Genomic DNA, 16,464 nt, shown 5'->3' with positions numbered 1-16,464 from the left:
GAATGATTATCTTGTAGGATCAGCTGGTGGTCAGATGAAGTGGCTGCACGTGTCGATAGAGGCAGCCGCCAGAGGTTCTGTAGAGGGTCCATCACACCGACTTAATTGGACGAAGAAATGGAGAGCTGGATCCTTTGGAAGCTCTCATTATGAACAGAAGCACAGCGGTTCTGCTCCAATTAAATATGACACTCACATAATGGGCTTATTATTGTGTGCATGCGTGTGTGTGTGTGTGTGTGTTCATTTTGTATGTATACAAAATCTGTTCACAAAATGAAAATGTCTTTTTTTTCTTCTCTAAATTAGAACACATTTTTAAAAAGTTTTTGGTCCCGTCCCCGGGGGGGGGGGTGGGGGTGGGGGTGCAGAACAGGTTTTTGTCAGGGTTCCGTGTGCTGAAACGGTTCGGTCTAGTTCCTGCAGAGACACCAGAACGAACCTGTTACATTTCACATGAGGATGAGGATTTGAGTTGTTTTCTAATCTTACAAAAGACGTCTGTCTCTGATACAGGATTAACTGGATGAGTCTCCATGCGTTTGTTTTTTATTCAAGACTTGACTCTTGCCCTGCACTTAATTCTGACATCAAAGCCCGTGGGGAACACAAAACCTGCAGCAGGAGCAGAGGCCACATCGTAGCGGTTCCTCCCTGCCCTTCACTGGCCACCTGGTTGATTCTGATGCTTTACTTCTTATCTTTGAAGCCTGGATGCTCAGACTCCTGCCTGCGCTACGTCTGTGATCTACTGACTCCACTTTACTCGCATCGCTGAGATCACTGAGATTCTTCCAGCAAGGCTCTGCTAATGGCTCCAAAATCTTCACTTAAAGTGAATCAGTGTTTGACCCTGGAGCTGCGAAGATCTCAGAAATGCCGACTCAGCATCTCTTCTTCAGCCTGAGTTTTATGGATTCTTATTAAACGTGTGTAAAGTTAATCTGACCGTGCGTTATCCTACTTATTTATCTCACTTCATTAATTATAACTTTGTTTTTGACAAGTTATTTTAAAGAACCTAACGTTTGCGGTAAAGCTAGAGGTCCATGGAGACTATAGTGAGGAATTTGTGGCTAATTAGAATAAAGGCATCGAATAGACTTTATAATCTGACTAAAAACATGTGTTTTTAAATGGAATCCATCAAAACAAGTTAATAAATGCTGCCTGTAACGGATGTGATCACGCATTCAGTTCAGACCTTTCATATATTTGAATTTATTGTTGGACTTGACGTTATTGAGTCAGAACATAGGGAAGTTAATTATTTTGTGCTTTTAAAAAAAGGATTACAGATCTGGCATCAGGCACACAGCAGGTTTATAAATAAATTCACATTCCTGAGGTTAATGTTAGATTTGTTCTCAACCTTTGTGTTTACACTCTTTTCTCTGATCAAATTTTATTTTTTTTTGCCACCAGCCCTCTATTTATTCCCATGTTACTGTTAAAACGTTCAATTTGCATCATTTGTTCAGGGACTGGAGCATTTCTATGGAATTGCTAAACAGTTGACTTTAAATGGACAGCTGCAGCGGTTCTAATATAATGGTTCATTACTAATCTATACAGTAATTGAGCACTCACAGCTAAATGTCCGGGTTCGCACGCCTGCATTTGATCACCGCAGCAGCGAAACATAATCAATGGGCTTTACAAACAGAAGCATGAATCATGTTCAGAAAATGCAGCACAGCTTCAAAATGGAAAATGTAAGTCCATGTAAATCATAAAGAGAAGAAAACTTTTTTTTTTCTGTGCAAAAAATTATAAAGTTGATCTTTCTTTCAATTATATTCTGTGTAGTTTCCTGTAAAACTCACTGATTGGAATCATTGATCCTGCTGCTTCTAGATTTGTACGCCCACCTCCTAATAAAAGAAATGGGATGCAGGCATGAAAGTGTGATGAAAAATACTAAACATACATGTACTGGGCTATTTGCCACACATTCATGCTGTAAATCAAGTATGACTGTCTGATAAACTGATATTGGGCATCTAAATTTAGATTTGTGCTTTCAGATTCCTCTGATATACACATTTCTATCTGTAATTTGTAAAATAAATGTAATCAAAAGACTCTTCTCCTGTAATAGGAAGCAAAGTGTTTCTCACTTATTTGGATAAAGGTTGTATTTTTTGAGTCATCCTGTAAAAACAGAACAGCACTCTGACTGAAAGTAGCCTGATGAGACGAAGTTAAAGAAAGACATTTTCACCCAAAGAGAAGCGAAATGGAAAGGAAACAATAATGCAAAATGTATGAACGTTTCTCCGAGACCCATCTGGTGCATAATCTCTGCTAAGTATGTTGTTGTAGACAGAAAGATTGTTCACTTTCATGCAGATCTTCTGCGCCTCCAGCCAAGCACATCAGACTCAAACCGCAAGGAGAAATCAGCATGCAAATAGCAAAATGTCAGAGTTTGGAGCCAAACAACAAGGGGCTTATTAAAATGAAATGTGTGTGAGAATAAACACTGTTTTCACACAGTTTTATTCCAACGTACAATCAGCATATTATTGTTATTTCTTCCCCGACCTTTATGTAACATGTGCAGATTTTCGTGAACCCACTGGTGCCGGACAAAACAAATGATATAAATATTAGTGTTGAAGGAGGGTGTGAGGTACCGTCAGCTCGTGATGTATCAAGAAAGGATGGCTTCCAGTTACTGTAAACTCGTCTCACATTCATTGGCCATTTCTAGAAGGCAGCAGAACATTGACTGGTCCAAACGACTCCTACGGGATGGCTGCTCATACCACCACAGATCCACCTCCATGTTTTACACCTAGCGAAAGACGCTGTGGGTTGAACGCATTCTTTGTCTGTCTTCAAACTCAAAATGGTCAGTATAGAAAACAAAGAGGGCTCATCGAGTTTTTTTTTCTTCACTTTGTTCAGGTTTGATGTCTTACAAGTGCTTGGTTCTGACTTCACCTGTCACTACATTATGTATTCATGCAGTTTAGATCTTGAGCAATTTCTTACGCGCCATGTTTATGTATGATTAGAGCTTTATTGGTGTTCCACAGGAGAGTTACAGCACATAATTACACTAACAGTGCCTTCAGTGACATAAAATGTAAGTTATTAACCTTTTGTTAAACTTCTAATGCTCACATGTATTGAATAAGGTGAGTTTTTGTTAGGTATGAATGCAGTATTTGAAATAAAGTGTGAATTTAGTGGAACAACAGGAGAGTAGAAACAGTGCAAAAGTTACAACTAATATAGTTTCTTCCCATTTTTTAAGTAATTTGAATCATCAATGCATTCCCAAAAATAGTGCCCATTAAGTTCTGTTCTTAGACTGTATCATAATTGGAATTTTCAGCTTTGTTTGGCACATTCTGGCTTAAAGTACATCTAGCAAAGAGTGTTTCCAGTGGGGGGGCTTAAACACCTCATTTGATCCTGCTGTCCTCAGGGGAAGATGTTCCAGAAAGTGGATTTTGGTGTACAGCAAGCGGAGGACAGACTGTGGATCCGGGGGCTTTGTATGAAACATATCGGAGCTCCATATGAGAGTCAGTGGCGTGAGAATATTTACAGACAAACACTGGGATGTAAGAAAGCATCCAAAAAAATAGCTGGAAGCAAGATGAGGGAGTTAGCAACAGGCGGGACGCGAGCTCTTCCTTCAAGCTGTGTTGATTTATAAACTTAAAAGTTTGAGAGAAAAGCATTACAGAAAAGTCAGAGGCCTGGTGGCAATTCAGAGTGACTTTATGTGATGGTAATTAAAAAAGAAAAGGTGTGTTTATCTCATCTGCATGTATAAACCCCCCCCCCCCTTAAGGTAACAGGTAAATGAATAAAGATGGTGGATTTCATCACAGCTCCATCGTGACTCCTCATCATCACACAGCTTGCTGCCAGGAAGCCCAGTTAAGGCTATTGTATCCCGGGGGGAGAGGGGGTGTGTGGCAACAATGCAGGAGGGAACAGGTGTCACGTGACCGCTTTCTGAAAATTCCTGTGACGCTCCCTTTAAAAATTAATGAGACGTGATGAAACCCACACGAATGCAGCACTTTGCTGGAACAACAGAGCAGCTTTTAGAATAAAACCGCGGAGAAGAGTTTGGTAGTAGAAAATCATGCTGCGCTTTCACAGCTTCCCCCACCCCCCCCCAACCATTGGAAGAAGTCATGGACCCCCGTCCTATAAAGCCTGAGGAGCCCATTTAGCCAACGTCAGCCGCTGGCGAGTGTTTCTTTCTTTCTTTCTTTCTTTTTTGGTGGGGGGGGGATCACACAAGAATTTCATCTGAAGGGAAAATACCTTTTTTTACGCACCGAGCGCTCGAGGAGACCGGAGCGCGCCGCTCGTCAGTTTGTCGGAGAGGAGAAAAAGAGCAGTTCTGCAGCCAACAGGTGTGTATTTATTCGCTTTTATACAATATATACTCTCATTGGCTCGTTTACTTTTAGGTTTTTTATCGAGGAATTAAAATTCCAGCGTCTTCACTGATTTGCATAAGAAAATATGCAGTGGTTTATTTTGTTGAAGACCAATAAGGAAGAGTGTGATACAAACCTCAGCACAGTCTAACAGTTTATAATGGGATTACAAGCATAAATTAGAGCATTTTAATTTTTTTTCCCCGCAGGGATTTCACTTCTCGTTTCACTTCAGAAATTATTTAGATCCCATTTTAGTGCCTGGATTGTGACAGAAATGTTCTGCGGCTTCAATGTTTCTTTTTATCTCCTTCATTCTTTACTTGAGAGGTCTTTTCCTCAGGGGGGTATAAAGGGTGGCCCAGGTCAGGGGGTTAAGTCTGATTCAGTTTAAACGATGATAAACTTCAACACAAATATCTTCACTGTTGTTTTTAGCTGTATGTGTGTGTGTGTGTGTGTGTGTGTGTGTGTGTGTGTGTGTGTGTGTGTGTGTGTGTGTGTGTGTGTGTGTGTGTGTGTGTGTGTGTGTGTGTGTGTGTGTGTGTGCGCGCGTGTGCGTGTGTTTGGACTCCCTGACTACTGGTGCATCCCCTCTTCTGTTTTCCCAGAGACCGTGAGCTGACTTGGACATGTGGTTGCTGGAGAAGCTCCGCAGCACCGTGGAGAGCAGCGGAACACAATCCCAGCCCCCACAAACCACAGAGGCCATCCCCGTTTCTGTCTATGCCAACGTCCTTACTCCAGACAAAATCCCCGATTTTTTCATCCCCCCCAAACTGATCTGCTGCCCGCCAGAGGAGTCCCTCACCCCGGAGCCTCAGTACTGCTCCACCTTGCGACCCTCCTCCTCTGACAATGCCATCTGCATCCAGAGCCCCAGAGCTCGCAGCAGGAAGAACCCCTGCAGCCCCCGTCTCTTTTCACGCCTGGGAGGAGACACCCGCAATCTCCAGAAGTCAGCCAACCGGCACATCATACAGATAGAAACCGCTGATGAGCCGGCCGCCTATGAGAGAGTCAGCGGTGAGGTTAACACGAACGCAGACCCCCAATCCCAGACTGCGATGTCTTTACCGTATGTCCCCAAGGCGCAGACCTCCTACGGCTTCTCCACCCTCATGGAATCGCCTCACACCCGACGCAAGGAGAGCCTTTTCCACAGTGACCCCAACAGCCCCCTCACCTCCCCGAACGCCCAGAGGCGCACCCAAGCGGGAACTCATCTGGCGCCGGCGGACCCCAACCCTTACCGCTACTTCAGCGGTGGAGAGAGCGACACCTGCTCCTCGGCAGATTCCTCCCCCTTTAACTCCCCTCTCCTGTCCCGCTCCGCATCCCTCCTGCGCTCCATCGCCCAGGGGACGCAAGCCAAGGTGGGTCAAGTGCGCGTGTATATTGCGGGGTCAACAGCTGTTAGAATCGTTAGTAAAACGCACCCCGTGTTTATTTTTGCCAAGCGGTTCTTTTTCCATGTTCACCCGTTACCATCTCTCTCCCTCCCACCAGGTGTCCCGCGCCAAGCGCTCCCTGGCGCGCCACAGCTCTCTCTCCACCGACGACTGCAGCTCGGCGGACAACAGCCCCAACATGCAGAGGCGCACTCGCTGCCCGCCCTCCCCCGCATTCAGGGTGTACAGAACGGGCGGCTTGAAGGGCGCAGCGTCAGACCTGTTGCAGCGGGAGCACACCGTCAACCTCCACAAGGGGGGCACGCTGAGGATGAGCACCCACTACGACCCAGAAGCGTCGCGTCTGCGTGTGCGCGTCCTCACGGCAGAGGCTATTTATGACAGGCAGACGGACGTGAAGGGCATCAACTGCTGCGTGGCGCTTTACCTGAACCCCGGTAAGCAGCAGAAGCAGAGGAGCACAATCATCAAGAATAGCAGGAACCCCGTGTTCAATGAAGACTTCTTTTTTGACGCGCTGACCCAGGCGCAGGTGAAGAGTCTGGCCATGAAGATAAAGGTGGTGAACAAAGGGACCAGTCTGAGGAGAGACGTGCTTTTAGGAGAGAGGGAGGTGCTGCTCAGCGAGCTGCTGGCTGACCTTTAACCCTGTATAGGGCGCTCACTGAAATACCTTCAGAATAAAAACCTTAGAGTGTTATTGGAGGACATGGCAAAACTTCATTTCTGTAGTAACATAAAAAAAAAGAATTAATGTTACCTAGGAAATCAAACGACCAAAAATAGCCACTTGCCCTATAAAGGTTTAAGGAGACCATGTCAAGACTCCAGCGAAAGCAAGCAGCTCCGAATCCTCAAGGGGCCCCTTTTATCACTTTAGACCTTTTCATTCCGCTCCGATCTGTTCAATACTCGACAGGAATGCTGAACAAGCATGCTTTCTATATCTTGCACAATGTGTCACTTTCCTTCAGACCTTTGTAGAAACATAAGCCGATATCCCCTCGGAGCACAGTGCAGGTCAAACAAATGGAAACCACCATTGCACATGCTCCCCAGTGAATGAACAATGTGCCCAGTGGAGCTGTCGTCCTTGATAGTGTGCTTCTCCTTTAGTATTGAGTTACAAACGGTATTTGATTCTCCAGTGAGCGTTGTGATGTGGCTCAGTATCATATCGACTGTGATGCAACGACTGTCTTGTTAAATCTGGAGTTGTATTTTTGTATTGATGCAGTACATATCCATGTAGGTTTTTGCACGTTCTTCTGGTATATTAAATCTTCCTGTGTGTACTTGAAAGAATTTATATTTGGGAATTAGATTTTAAATGTAATGTTAATAAGACTGTTGTCACATGTCATGTTATGCTTTTGAACTGATGAATAAAAGCACTAAACTCTCACCCAGGCTGTTGTCACCTCACGGCTTTGTCCTCTAATAATTCCTCAGGATCCGGAGGTGGCACAGGAAAATACTGCAAACCCTCCTCCTCCCTGAAAGCTTTCTATTTCTGCAAACAAGTCAGAGTCTGGGTCCTCTGAGATGCACACCGGCTGGGTGTCATTTGGAAGCCTTTTAATCTCGAATCTCTGCACACAATATTGTCTCTGCCTAGAGCTGAACTCCCTGTTGAATTTGGAAACACGTTTTGTACTCAGGTTGTTCTCCTGTGAGTTTCAAATTGTTATTACGGGTTCAGGAGGCTTAATCGCTCATTTTCCTGACACAAATGTTGGCACACACTCTTCTTGCACTAGAGCTATTTGTTCATGGAGGTTACATCTTGATTGATGTGTTCAATATTTGGATTTACAAATGGAAATGTCTTTGTGTTGAGGGAGTTAAACACGTGTGGTCCAGAGTGACACATCTGGCAGACGCGAAGGGATGGTCCCACTGGGAATGGAAGCGCACCGCTGACGAGATGAGTGGAACTTATACCCCCTCTACTGGTCAGTTAGAGGAATGACAGGTCACGATGGGTGGATGGATGGATGGATGGATGGATGGATGGATGGATGGATGGATGGATGGATGGATGGATGGATGGATGGATGGATGGATGGATAGATAAATAGATAGATAGATAGATAGATAGATAGATAGATAGATAGATAGATAGATAGATAGATAGATAGATAGATAGATAGATAGATAGATAGATAGATAGATAGATAGATAGATAGATAGATAGATAGATAGATAGATAGATAGTTGAAAAAATGATTCAGACTCACATAAGCTGCTGTTTGAGCTTCTATTTTGAACAAAAAACAACTCACCAAATACAACAACATGGGATATATTTGACATTAAAAAAAATTTCATAATTTGTGATAGATTTGAAACTAAAGAAATGACGTTAGTAAAGGAAAATTAAGCCAGTTTTATTTGCTCTTCAGGCAAATTATTTAAAAGTATTGAAATAATGTAATTATCTGTGAACTCAGCAAACCACCAGGTATTTGAAACTATTTTCCAGCTTCCACTGTCACTAAGGTCCCTGAAGTTGTATTTTCTCGACCGGTGTCTTACTAACAGTAATGGGGAACCGCATGAAACAAATTAGCTGTCACAGTTAGAAGTGTTTTGGTTATTTCATTTGAAGGGTTTCAAATATTCTTTTTGCCATGCGCTCGCTTTATAACTTGAAGTGTGTTGGGAAAACAAATTAATTCCAATAAGGATGAAATATTATATAAATACATAATCTGATGAGAGTTAGTAGGTTGCAGGTTTGACAGCAAAAATTCGAGACCTTTGAAAATCTAAAGAGTTATTGTACTTTGAGACAACTTTGTAATAATTTACACTCTATGTTTTTGACACAATTTTAGGTGAATGGAGAAAATCTGTCAAAATAAGCTTTAGAAGCCATTTAGATTCACTAATGAGATGTTGTAAGCACACTTTTATTGGACAAAGACATGTATGCAGTAAATATGCAGTAAGTAATTATTTCTTTAGTAAGTATAGCTTGAATTCCCTTTGTACCTTAGCGTTCAATAATAATTTTTTTCAAATCTACAAATTAGTGCATGCAACATAACCTTTACGATATGAGAGTAAATGTCTATATCTGGAGAGATCTGACTGAATCTATACCTGAAGGACTGTAAGGTTCTTTTGTTCCTGCACAGCTTCATGAATATCAATACTTAAATCAATATTCTGGCCCTGGGCTTTGCATTAGAATGAAACGTTCAGATCAGTCATTTGTGTTTCCATCTTATTATTTCCTGTGCAGATACTGCTAATGCTGTTCAATCAATACATCTTCTATTTTTCATGGGGGGAGGGGGTCAATTGGTGGGGTAAATATCTGGGCACTATTGATTTCAAGGGTATTGCCTGAAGATCATTCATCCTCTTATGGTAGCTGAATGTAACACACATAGTGGACATGGTGTGAAATGGCAACGCGTTCTATACATTTATATGAGAAAATGGAGCCAAACAATATAGTCAGGCACACTTTTGCTCTATTGTAGGGACATGACGTTTGAAGCTTGATGCTTTTGGCAACGCGTGATGTTTATAGAGGTGTCATATCAGCTTCTTGTTATTTCACTGTACTTTTTTTTAATTGTATCCTTATAGCCAGTGTAATTTCAATTACTCTGAAAGGATGGTTGGTACAGTGGTTGATTTTTAAGCCTGATCTGACAAAAAAAAAGACTCAAATTTATGACGTTTTATATAAAGGATCCTCATGAGTGAACGCGATTGACATGTTTTGTCGTTTTGGGGAGAAGTAATTCCATAGTCATTTATGTCATATACTAATTTTTAACTCCAGACTGAAAGATTAACCATATATTATTGTAGGATTGTTTGAAATCATTTCCAGGGACGAACACAGAACTCCTCTCGGTCTCACTGAGGTGCGAATAATCACGTCACCGCCTCACACCGATTAATCACAGTAGCATAACGTCACCTATATTACATTATTTAGCTTGAAGCGCGCTCCTTTCAGGACTGAAGTCATAAAAAACGAACCCATCAGCTGGTGGGTCATTTAAATCAGATGCATTATGGGAAACGTCGTCCTTTGACCACAAATTCACAATATACTGCCATTGCCTCGAATGTTGTTAAAACTACATTACCCACAATGCCTCGCTGTACTAGTAAACACAGCCCTGTCAAACGACACAAACGCCATCTTGACAGCTCGCTCAAAATGGCAGAGAGATGTTCGCTCGAATCGGAGTCCGAACTCAGACCCGGTTGTGTGGTCCCTGAAAGCAGACCCGGTACTTTTTCGGTAAATGAGGTGTAATGGCGTTCGAGTCCCGCACACGAGCTCAGAACTTTTAAAATGGATATAAAGACGGCGGTTTTCAACGCGGCCAGAGGTGGTAAGCTGAAACTTATCCAGAAGTTGCTGAGCAACAAAACTCTGGAGGAGCTGGAGGCTTTAGCGGAGGAGAAAACGGAGGGAGGCACTCCTCTGCTGGTCGCCTCTCGGTACGGACACTTGGAGGTGGTGGACTACTTCCTGGAATACTGCAAAGCCGATGTCGAACTCGGAGGGGCGGTCAACTTTGACGGCGAGACCATCGAGGGGGCTCCGCCGCTGTGGGCGGCCTCGGCGGCGGGTCACCTCCCGGTGGTGAAGACGCTCCTCAGACACGGCGCCTCCGTCAACAAGGCGACCTTAACGAACTCCACTCCGCTCCGGGCCGCTTGCTTTGACGGCCACCTGGAGATCGTCCGCTACCTGGTGGAGCACCGAGCCGACATGGAGGTGGCCAACCGCCACGGCCACACCTGCCTGATGATCTCCTGCTACAAGGGCCACAAGGAGATCGCCAAGTTCCTCCTGGATCGAGGCGCAGATGTCAACCGCAAGAGCGTGAAAGGGAACACCGCCCTGCACGACTGCGCCGAATCCGGAAGTCTGGAGATCATGAAGATGCTGCTGAAGTGCAACGCCGTGATGGAGAGGGACGGCTACGGGATGACCCCCCTCCTGGCCGCCAGCGTCACCGGTCACACCAACATCGTGGAGTATCTCTCCCACCAGCCTCGCACCTCCAGGGAGGAGCGCATTGACGCGCTTGAACTCCTCGGGGCGACTTTTGTGGACAAAAAGCGGGACCTCCTGGGGGCGATGAAGTATTGGAGAAGGGCGATGGAGCTGAGGCAGCCTGTAGACAAAGCTGGGACCCTGACCAAGCCGCCACCCGGCCCCCCGATCCCTGCTTACGGCTGCGCTCAGGAGGTGAACACGCTGGAGGAGCTAGAAGGTCTGATCACAGACCCGGATGAAGTGAGGATGCAGGCGTTGTTGGTTCGGGAGCGTATCCTGGGGCCGTCCCACCCAGACACTTCGTATTACATCCGCTACAGGGGAGCAGTGTACGCTGACTCGGGCAATTTTGAACGCTGCATCAGTCTGTGGAAGTACGCGTTGGAGATGCAGCAGAGCAACCTGGACCCCCTCAGTCCCATGACGGCCTCCAGCTTCCTGTCCTTCGCTGAGCTCTTCTCATTTGTCCTTCAAGACCGATCCAAAGGCACCCTGTCGACACGCGTCACTTTCCACGATCTGATGACGGTCCTGACGAAAAGCGTGAGGGAGGTCGAGCGAGCGGTGGCGCAGAGGGACAATGTACCAGAAGCCCCCCAGTTTACTAAAGCCCTGTCCATCATCCTGCACCTCATCTTCCTCCTGGAGAAGCTGGAGTGCACCCCGGAGCAGGAGCATCAGAAGAAGCACACCGTGTACCGCCTGCTGAAGATGAACCCTCGAGGTCGCGGCGGCTTCACCCCCCTCCACATGGCCGTGGATACGGAGACCACGTCCGTGGGTCGCTACCATGTTGGCCGCTTCCCGTCCCAGGCAGTGGCGGCGTTGCTGCTCGAGTGCGGCGCCGACGTGGATTCGCGCGACTGCGAGAACAACACGCCACTGCACATCGCCGCCAACAACGGTTCGCCGGAGATCATGGCACTGCTGGTGAAGGCCGGGGCTCACTTCGACGCTAAAAACGCTCAGAGGAAAACGGCGTACGAGCTGTTGGAGGAGAAGAGCAGCGGCCACCAGGCCTTCCCGCTGAACTACGTCACCCTTCAGTGCCTGGCGGCGCGGGTCATCGAGAAGCACCGGCTGCCCTACAGGGGGCTCGTCTCGGAGGAGATGGAGGCTTTCATTGAGCTGCACTGACTGACATGACCCGGCTCTGAGGAGGCACTTGTGCAATCCCGTTGCCCCCCCCCCCACCAGTACCTCAAGGCACTTCTTCCTCCAGGCCATTCTCCTTCATCTTCGTCTCCTTTGGACTTTGGTTTTGTTCCTGGATCTACAAACCACAGCAATAACCATCTGGCCTCCGGGTTCCAGTCTTGAACTGGGATCTGTCAGTTCACGTTTGACTTTGTTAGCGATCATAAACTTTCAAATGATTGTGAAATGAATGAAACTTCATCTTTATGTCGGCTTTTAATGCATTTCCTATTTTTTATCCCACTACAAATGAGACTCATGGGGTATTGTGTTGGGGTGTGTTTGGTGGAGGAGGACTGTATGAATTTGAATGAAGGGTTTACTATTAAGTATTATTATTGAGCCCGATAGCACGCATGAAGACGTTTTGTTTATTCCTTCAGGAATTTCTTGTTTGAACAATCGGATCCTCTCAAGTCTGTTCCGCTGACGATTTGCCTGGTTTGTCCAGTTCACACACGGAGCGTCTGCTGTGTGGCGTTCGTACAGGAAGGTGTTGAATTGTTGTGCCAAAGGTCAATCATGTTCTGTTACAGACTGGAAACTGGTTGCAAAATGGAAAAACAGATTTTTTTTTTGTAGCAGAAGTAATATCCTAAACGTGAGACATGAGATCTGTGAAGCCTCTGGTTCGATGTTTCTGACTGTGACATGATTTGAGCCATTATTTCTGAAGACTTTTGTGAGGACCATGATCAGTGGTACTCCACTTACAGCCTATGCAGTTTGTGATACTCCAGTGATAGTTCTACACGTTTTACACAGGATTATCCTTCTATTTTACACGAACTTAACAGGATAATAACTCCAATCTGGGACTGACCTCAAATATGGGTCATTTGTCTTCATTATCAAACTTTCTGCTCGTGTGTGAATGAGCTGTTTCAAACTAGAGCCTTAGGATTACGTAGGAGTGTCTACGTCTCCGTAGCAACGCTGAATAATGCACCGTCAGAGAAGCAGTGTCAGAAACAGGACAATTTGCTGTTTTGTTGCCTCTTTTTTTGCTCTTTATAACACGACATCTGACGTAAAAGTGTCTAAACTGCTTTGGTGTAAATTTTCCCTTTAACCCCCAGATGCAGTCTCCAGAACTGGAACAGATGCTCCATTCCTGCATCTTTAGTCTTATTTTTAATGGTCCCTCTTTGTGTACCCTGTGTCATCATGAATGTTTTATTTGACTGTGCTAAGCACCGCCAAGTTGGACGCACACCGAGAGGCTCTAAATCCCAAACAAACAACATTCAGATAATGAATGGTTGCTGCCTTTCTCTTTCTCAACTAATTTAACTGATGATAACTTGAGGATAAAAAGTGTGTTGGAGATACTTGAATAAAATTCAGTGTCACAACTGAGTGTTGGTGCAAATCTCAATTTTTTTTGAAAGTGAAAAAAACGCATGATGTTATCCCAGCAGAATGTTAAATGAGAATCAATGCCCACTTAATTCAGCTCTGTACACCAAACTTGGGCTTCTCGCTGCTCTGCTCACACGAACCTGAGGCCACTGAAATGAGGCAGAACAGAAACGTGATCTTACCCGGTCCTGCACTCTTAAAATATAAATAGAGTGCAATTAACGTCACTGCTGCAGGGCAGCGTTAGAGACAGGGCACTTACCCTGCTAATTTTAGGGATCTTTTGCCTAGCTTCAGCTCTAAAAATGTGTGATGCCATATAGTCAGGTCACAGTGTGACCGACTGACAACAGAGGCTATTATTATTACAGGAAGCAAAAAAACCTTCATTAAAATGACGAGGCTCACCCCCGAATGAAATTGAAACTTGTGGTACGACAGGTTGCGTGTTGGCATGGTGAGCTTCAGGTGACATGGATCCATGCTACCAGAGAGGACATCGAAGAAGATCGTCTTTATATCTGACCTGTTGGCTGATCTCTATTTTTGACTGTAAAAGTGAAAACTCGGACAATGACTCAATGAAATTAAAGACAAACAGATATGTGGGTGTAAAAGGTTATTCTTGTGGTAATTTCATCTTATTTTAGGTGTGAAATTTTAACATGCAAATTTTTTTGTACAAAATCAAATAAGTTCCCACTAGATGTCACTAGTAACAAAGAAAATCAAGCAGAGCGACCCAGCCTTTGTCCCCCCCCAGACCATGTGAGAGACTCTTGAACTGTAGCTTCCAATTACCGTCAGAAGTGGTTGGCAGGCAGTTAATTTTTCTGTCAAGCAGTCTTTGTGTCAGAGAGCAAGAAAGAGAGGATGAGTGGTGGAGAGTGACTCCTACCAAGCTATCGGGCTATCAGGGCTGAATATGCATTTGTTAGACTGAATGAACAGAACTCCAGGCAGGCAGAGTTGCTGACGCTGGGCTCTGTTTGCAGAGCACCTAATGAGGGTTCAGCCCAGACGCCAGTAGAATAACTCCTACATACAATCCTCAAGTCTCTCGCCATCCTCCCAACACCTCCAAATTTGCCCTCGCGGCAGTGGCTTTTGTCACATTGGGTGACCTAAATAACACCTAATCCTAAATAACGAAGGCCCGTGTTAGCATTTGTTGCTTTAAAAGATGAGGTTTTTTGAGTTCGAGTTGCAAAATAACTGGGAAAAAACGAACCAAACTGGATCTGCATGTTGTTCCAGATGACGTCCGTCTTTCTCCCATTCAAAGAGACACCTACAAAATGTCATCAATGTCCTTTTGAGAATTTTTTGGGGGGGTATTATGCTGATAAACAAACTTTCAAACAGTGATGAAAACATCTCCTCAGTGGAGTATATATCTCTGGTTCATGTTGGTTCTTAAAGTCTTATATTCCTTGTTAACCAAGGAGGAACAAGGAATTGTTCCTCCTTCGTTATTGTTCAAAACCTAACGAACTCTTAAAAATCTCTAGTCTTTCAAATTGCCTTGAAAATAAAAAAAAACAGAAATTTTTTGCAAATAAAACATTGACAATTGTTTAATTTAATCAAAGTATAGTCATTAGTAGGTAATGTCACATTATAGGGAATAGATTACTCCCATATAGCTGCATCACACGACTGCTGATCTGTGTTTACACATTAAAATGCTTCTGGTCCTGGTCCCTGAATGCTTCTGTTCCCTTATCAACCAGTGATCAGCCTCAGATTCTCAGGCTGGAACCTGCTGACTGTTCCCAGCTCACGTTGAAAGACTAAAGGTGACAAAGTGTTTGCTGTTAGAGCTCCTCAGCCACCCAACAACCTGCTAAATCAGTGTCTTTTAAATCCCTATTGTAGATTCATTGATATCCAAATACCTTCCAATAACTTTTAAGTATAGGAAGGTAATTTTAGGTACATGTTCATGCTATTATTGTTAATAATAAAAAGATCTTTGATTACGGTTGCAGTATTCAGAGAAAATGGATAGATGAGAATAGGATAGATGGCAGTAGGATAGCGTAAGAGTATGTCATTATCATAACATAACTGAAGCATCAGACGTAGTTGTCTTTGTTTGAGTTCTTTATTAAAAATCACAATCGAAATCATCTCTGCATTATTTTTTTTGTTATAACCTTCATGAAAGTAATATTAATCTCATGAATCCTTTTTAGCCAATGTGTGATTAATGTTATTATTTCTTAGCATCATCTTTTCTCGTGTTCCCTACCTCCTATTGTGTTCCTGTATTGTCATAATGTCTCCCAGTGAGTTCTCTTTTCTTTCTTGGTGGTCCAGCTCCAATAGCGGGGGGGTGGGGGGGTGGGGGTTCTGCTCTTCTGGAGTTCTGGTGGTTCCTGGACTCTGTAGTCATGCCAATAGCTATAATTAGACACTAAATTATGGGAATCTATGGGGTCTCAAGGTGCTTATCTTCATTTTGGCCCCTGGGGACCACAGTGGAAAAATCAGCCACCGGTATACAAGAGCAATCTCAGCAGTCACCTCTCCGCTCCAGTCAGCTTTCCAGCTATAGCTGGAGGAGGTGTGTGCGCGTGAGCGTGTGTGTGTGTGTGTGTGTGTGTGTGTGTGTGTGTGTGTGTGTGTGTGTGTGTGTGTGTGTGTGTGTGTGTGTGTGTGTGGAGGATGTGGAGTGGGTGATTGGGGTGATGGGGGTGGGGGGGGTGATGTGGGATACGGTTGCTATTGGAGATCATGCCTGCATCACGTCATGTGCATAGGGGGAGGGGGAGGCGCCTGGTGTGCGTTTGTACGTGTGTGTGTGTGTGTGTGTGAGAGTGTGTGTGAGAGAGAGAGAGCAAGAGGAGAGAGAGGAGGGGGAGGAGAGGAGAGGAAAGAGAAAGAGGAGGGCATTAAGGAGGAAGGTAGGGAGTATCATTGACATCAACCAGCGGTATCTGAGGCCCGAACGGCGATGCGCTCCCGACAAAAGGGCTGAGGAGCCGCCGCGTTAACGAGAGGTCGGTCGACGGTCAGGGTGGCGGAGAAACGC

The 16,464-nt window shown here is 44.8% G+C and overlaps 3 protein-coding genes across 3 annotated transcripts in view; all 3 read left to right on the top strand.

Moving 5' to 3' along the window:
• The first annotated feature begins 4,320 nt into the window (after positions 1-4,320).
• On the top strand, positions 4,321-7,174 carry LOC137612683 (C2 calcium-dependent domain-containing protein 4C-like). Its single transcript, XM_068341332.1, has 3 exons — positions 4,321-4,388; positions 5,027-5,791; positions 5,925-7,174. The coding sequence occupies exons 2-3, from the start codon at positions 5,048-5,050 to the stop codon at positions 6,471-6,473; spliced, it is 1,293 nt and encodes a 430-aa protein (XP_068197433.1). The 5' UTR covers positions 4,321-4,388; positions 5,027-5,047; the 3' UTR covers positions 6,474-7,174.
• Positions 7,175-9,969: 2,795 nt separating this feature from the next.
• Positions 9,970-15,334, top strand: LOC137612793 (protein fem-1 homolog A-like). Its single transcript, XM_068341505.1, has one exon. The coding sequence runs from the start codon at positions 10,155-10,157 to the stop codon at positions 12,003-12,005; it is 1,851 nt and encodes a 616-aa protein (XP_068197606.1). The 5' UTR covers positions 9,970-10,154; the 3' UTR covers positions 12,006-15,334.
• A 997-nt stretch (positions 15,335-16,331) lies between these two features.
• The window catches only part of LOC137611959 (receptor-type tyrosine-protein phosphatase S-like), a 58,008-nt gene continuing 57,875 nt past the window's right edge, over positions 16,332-16,464 (top strand). The window contains exon 1 of the mRNA XM_068340190.1: positions 16,332-16,464. This exon is cut by the window's right edge and continues 164 nt beyond it. The gene's annotated coding sequence lies outside the window, so the exon portion shown is untranslated.

Source organism: Antennarius striatus, chromosome 18 (assembly GCF_040054535.1).
Source record: "Antennarius striatus isolate MH-2024 chromosome 18, ASM4005453v1, whole genome shotgun sequence".
Lineage (NCBI taxonomy): Eukaryota > Metazoa > Chordata > Actinopteri > Lophiiformes > Antennariidae > Antennarius > Antennarius striatus.
Note: the sequence above shows the minus strand (reverse complement) of the source record. Positions and strands in the feature narration are given on the sequence as shown.

Bases quoted from the DNA above. Each gene is read 5' to 3' on its own strand.
- LOC137612683 (XM_068341332.1), top strand. From the start codon at position 5,048: ATGTGGTTGCTGGAGAAGCTCCGCAGCACCGTGGAGAGCAGCGGAACA. The intron at 5,792-5,924 runs GTGGGTCAAGTG...CCCTCCCACCAG, and splicing joins CCCAGGGGACGCAAGCCAAG to GTGTCCCGCGCCAAGCGCTC.
- LOC137612793 (XM_068341505.1), top strand. From the start codon at position 10,155: ATGGATATAAAGACGGCGGTTTTCAACGCGGCCAGAGGTGGTAAGCTG.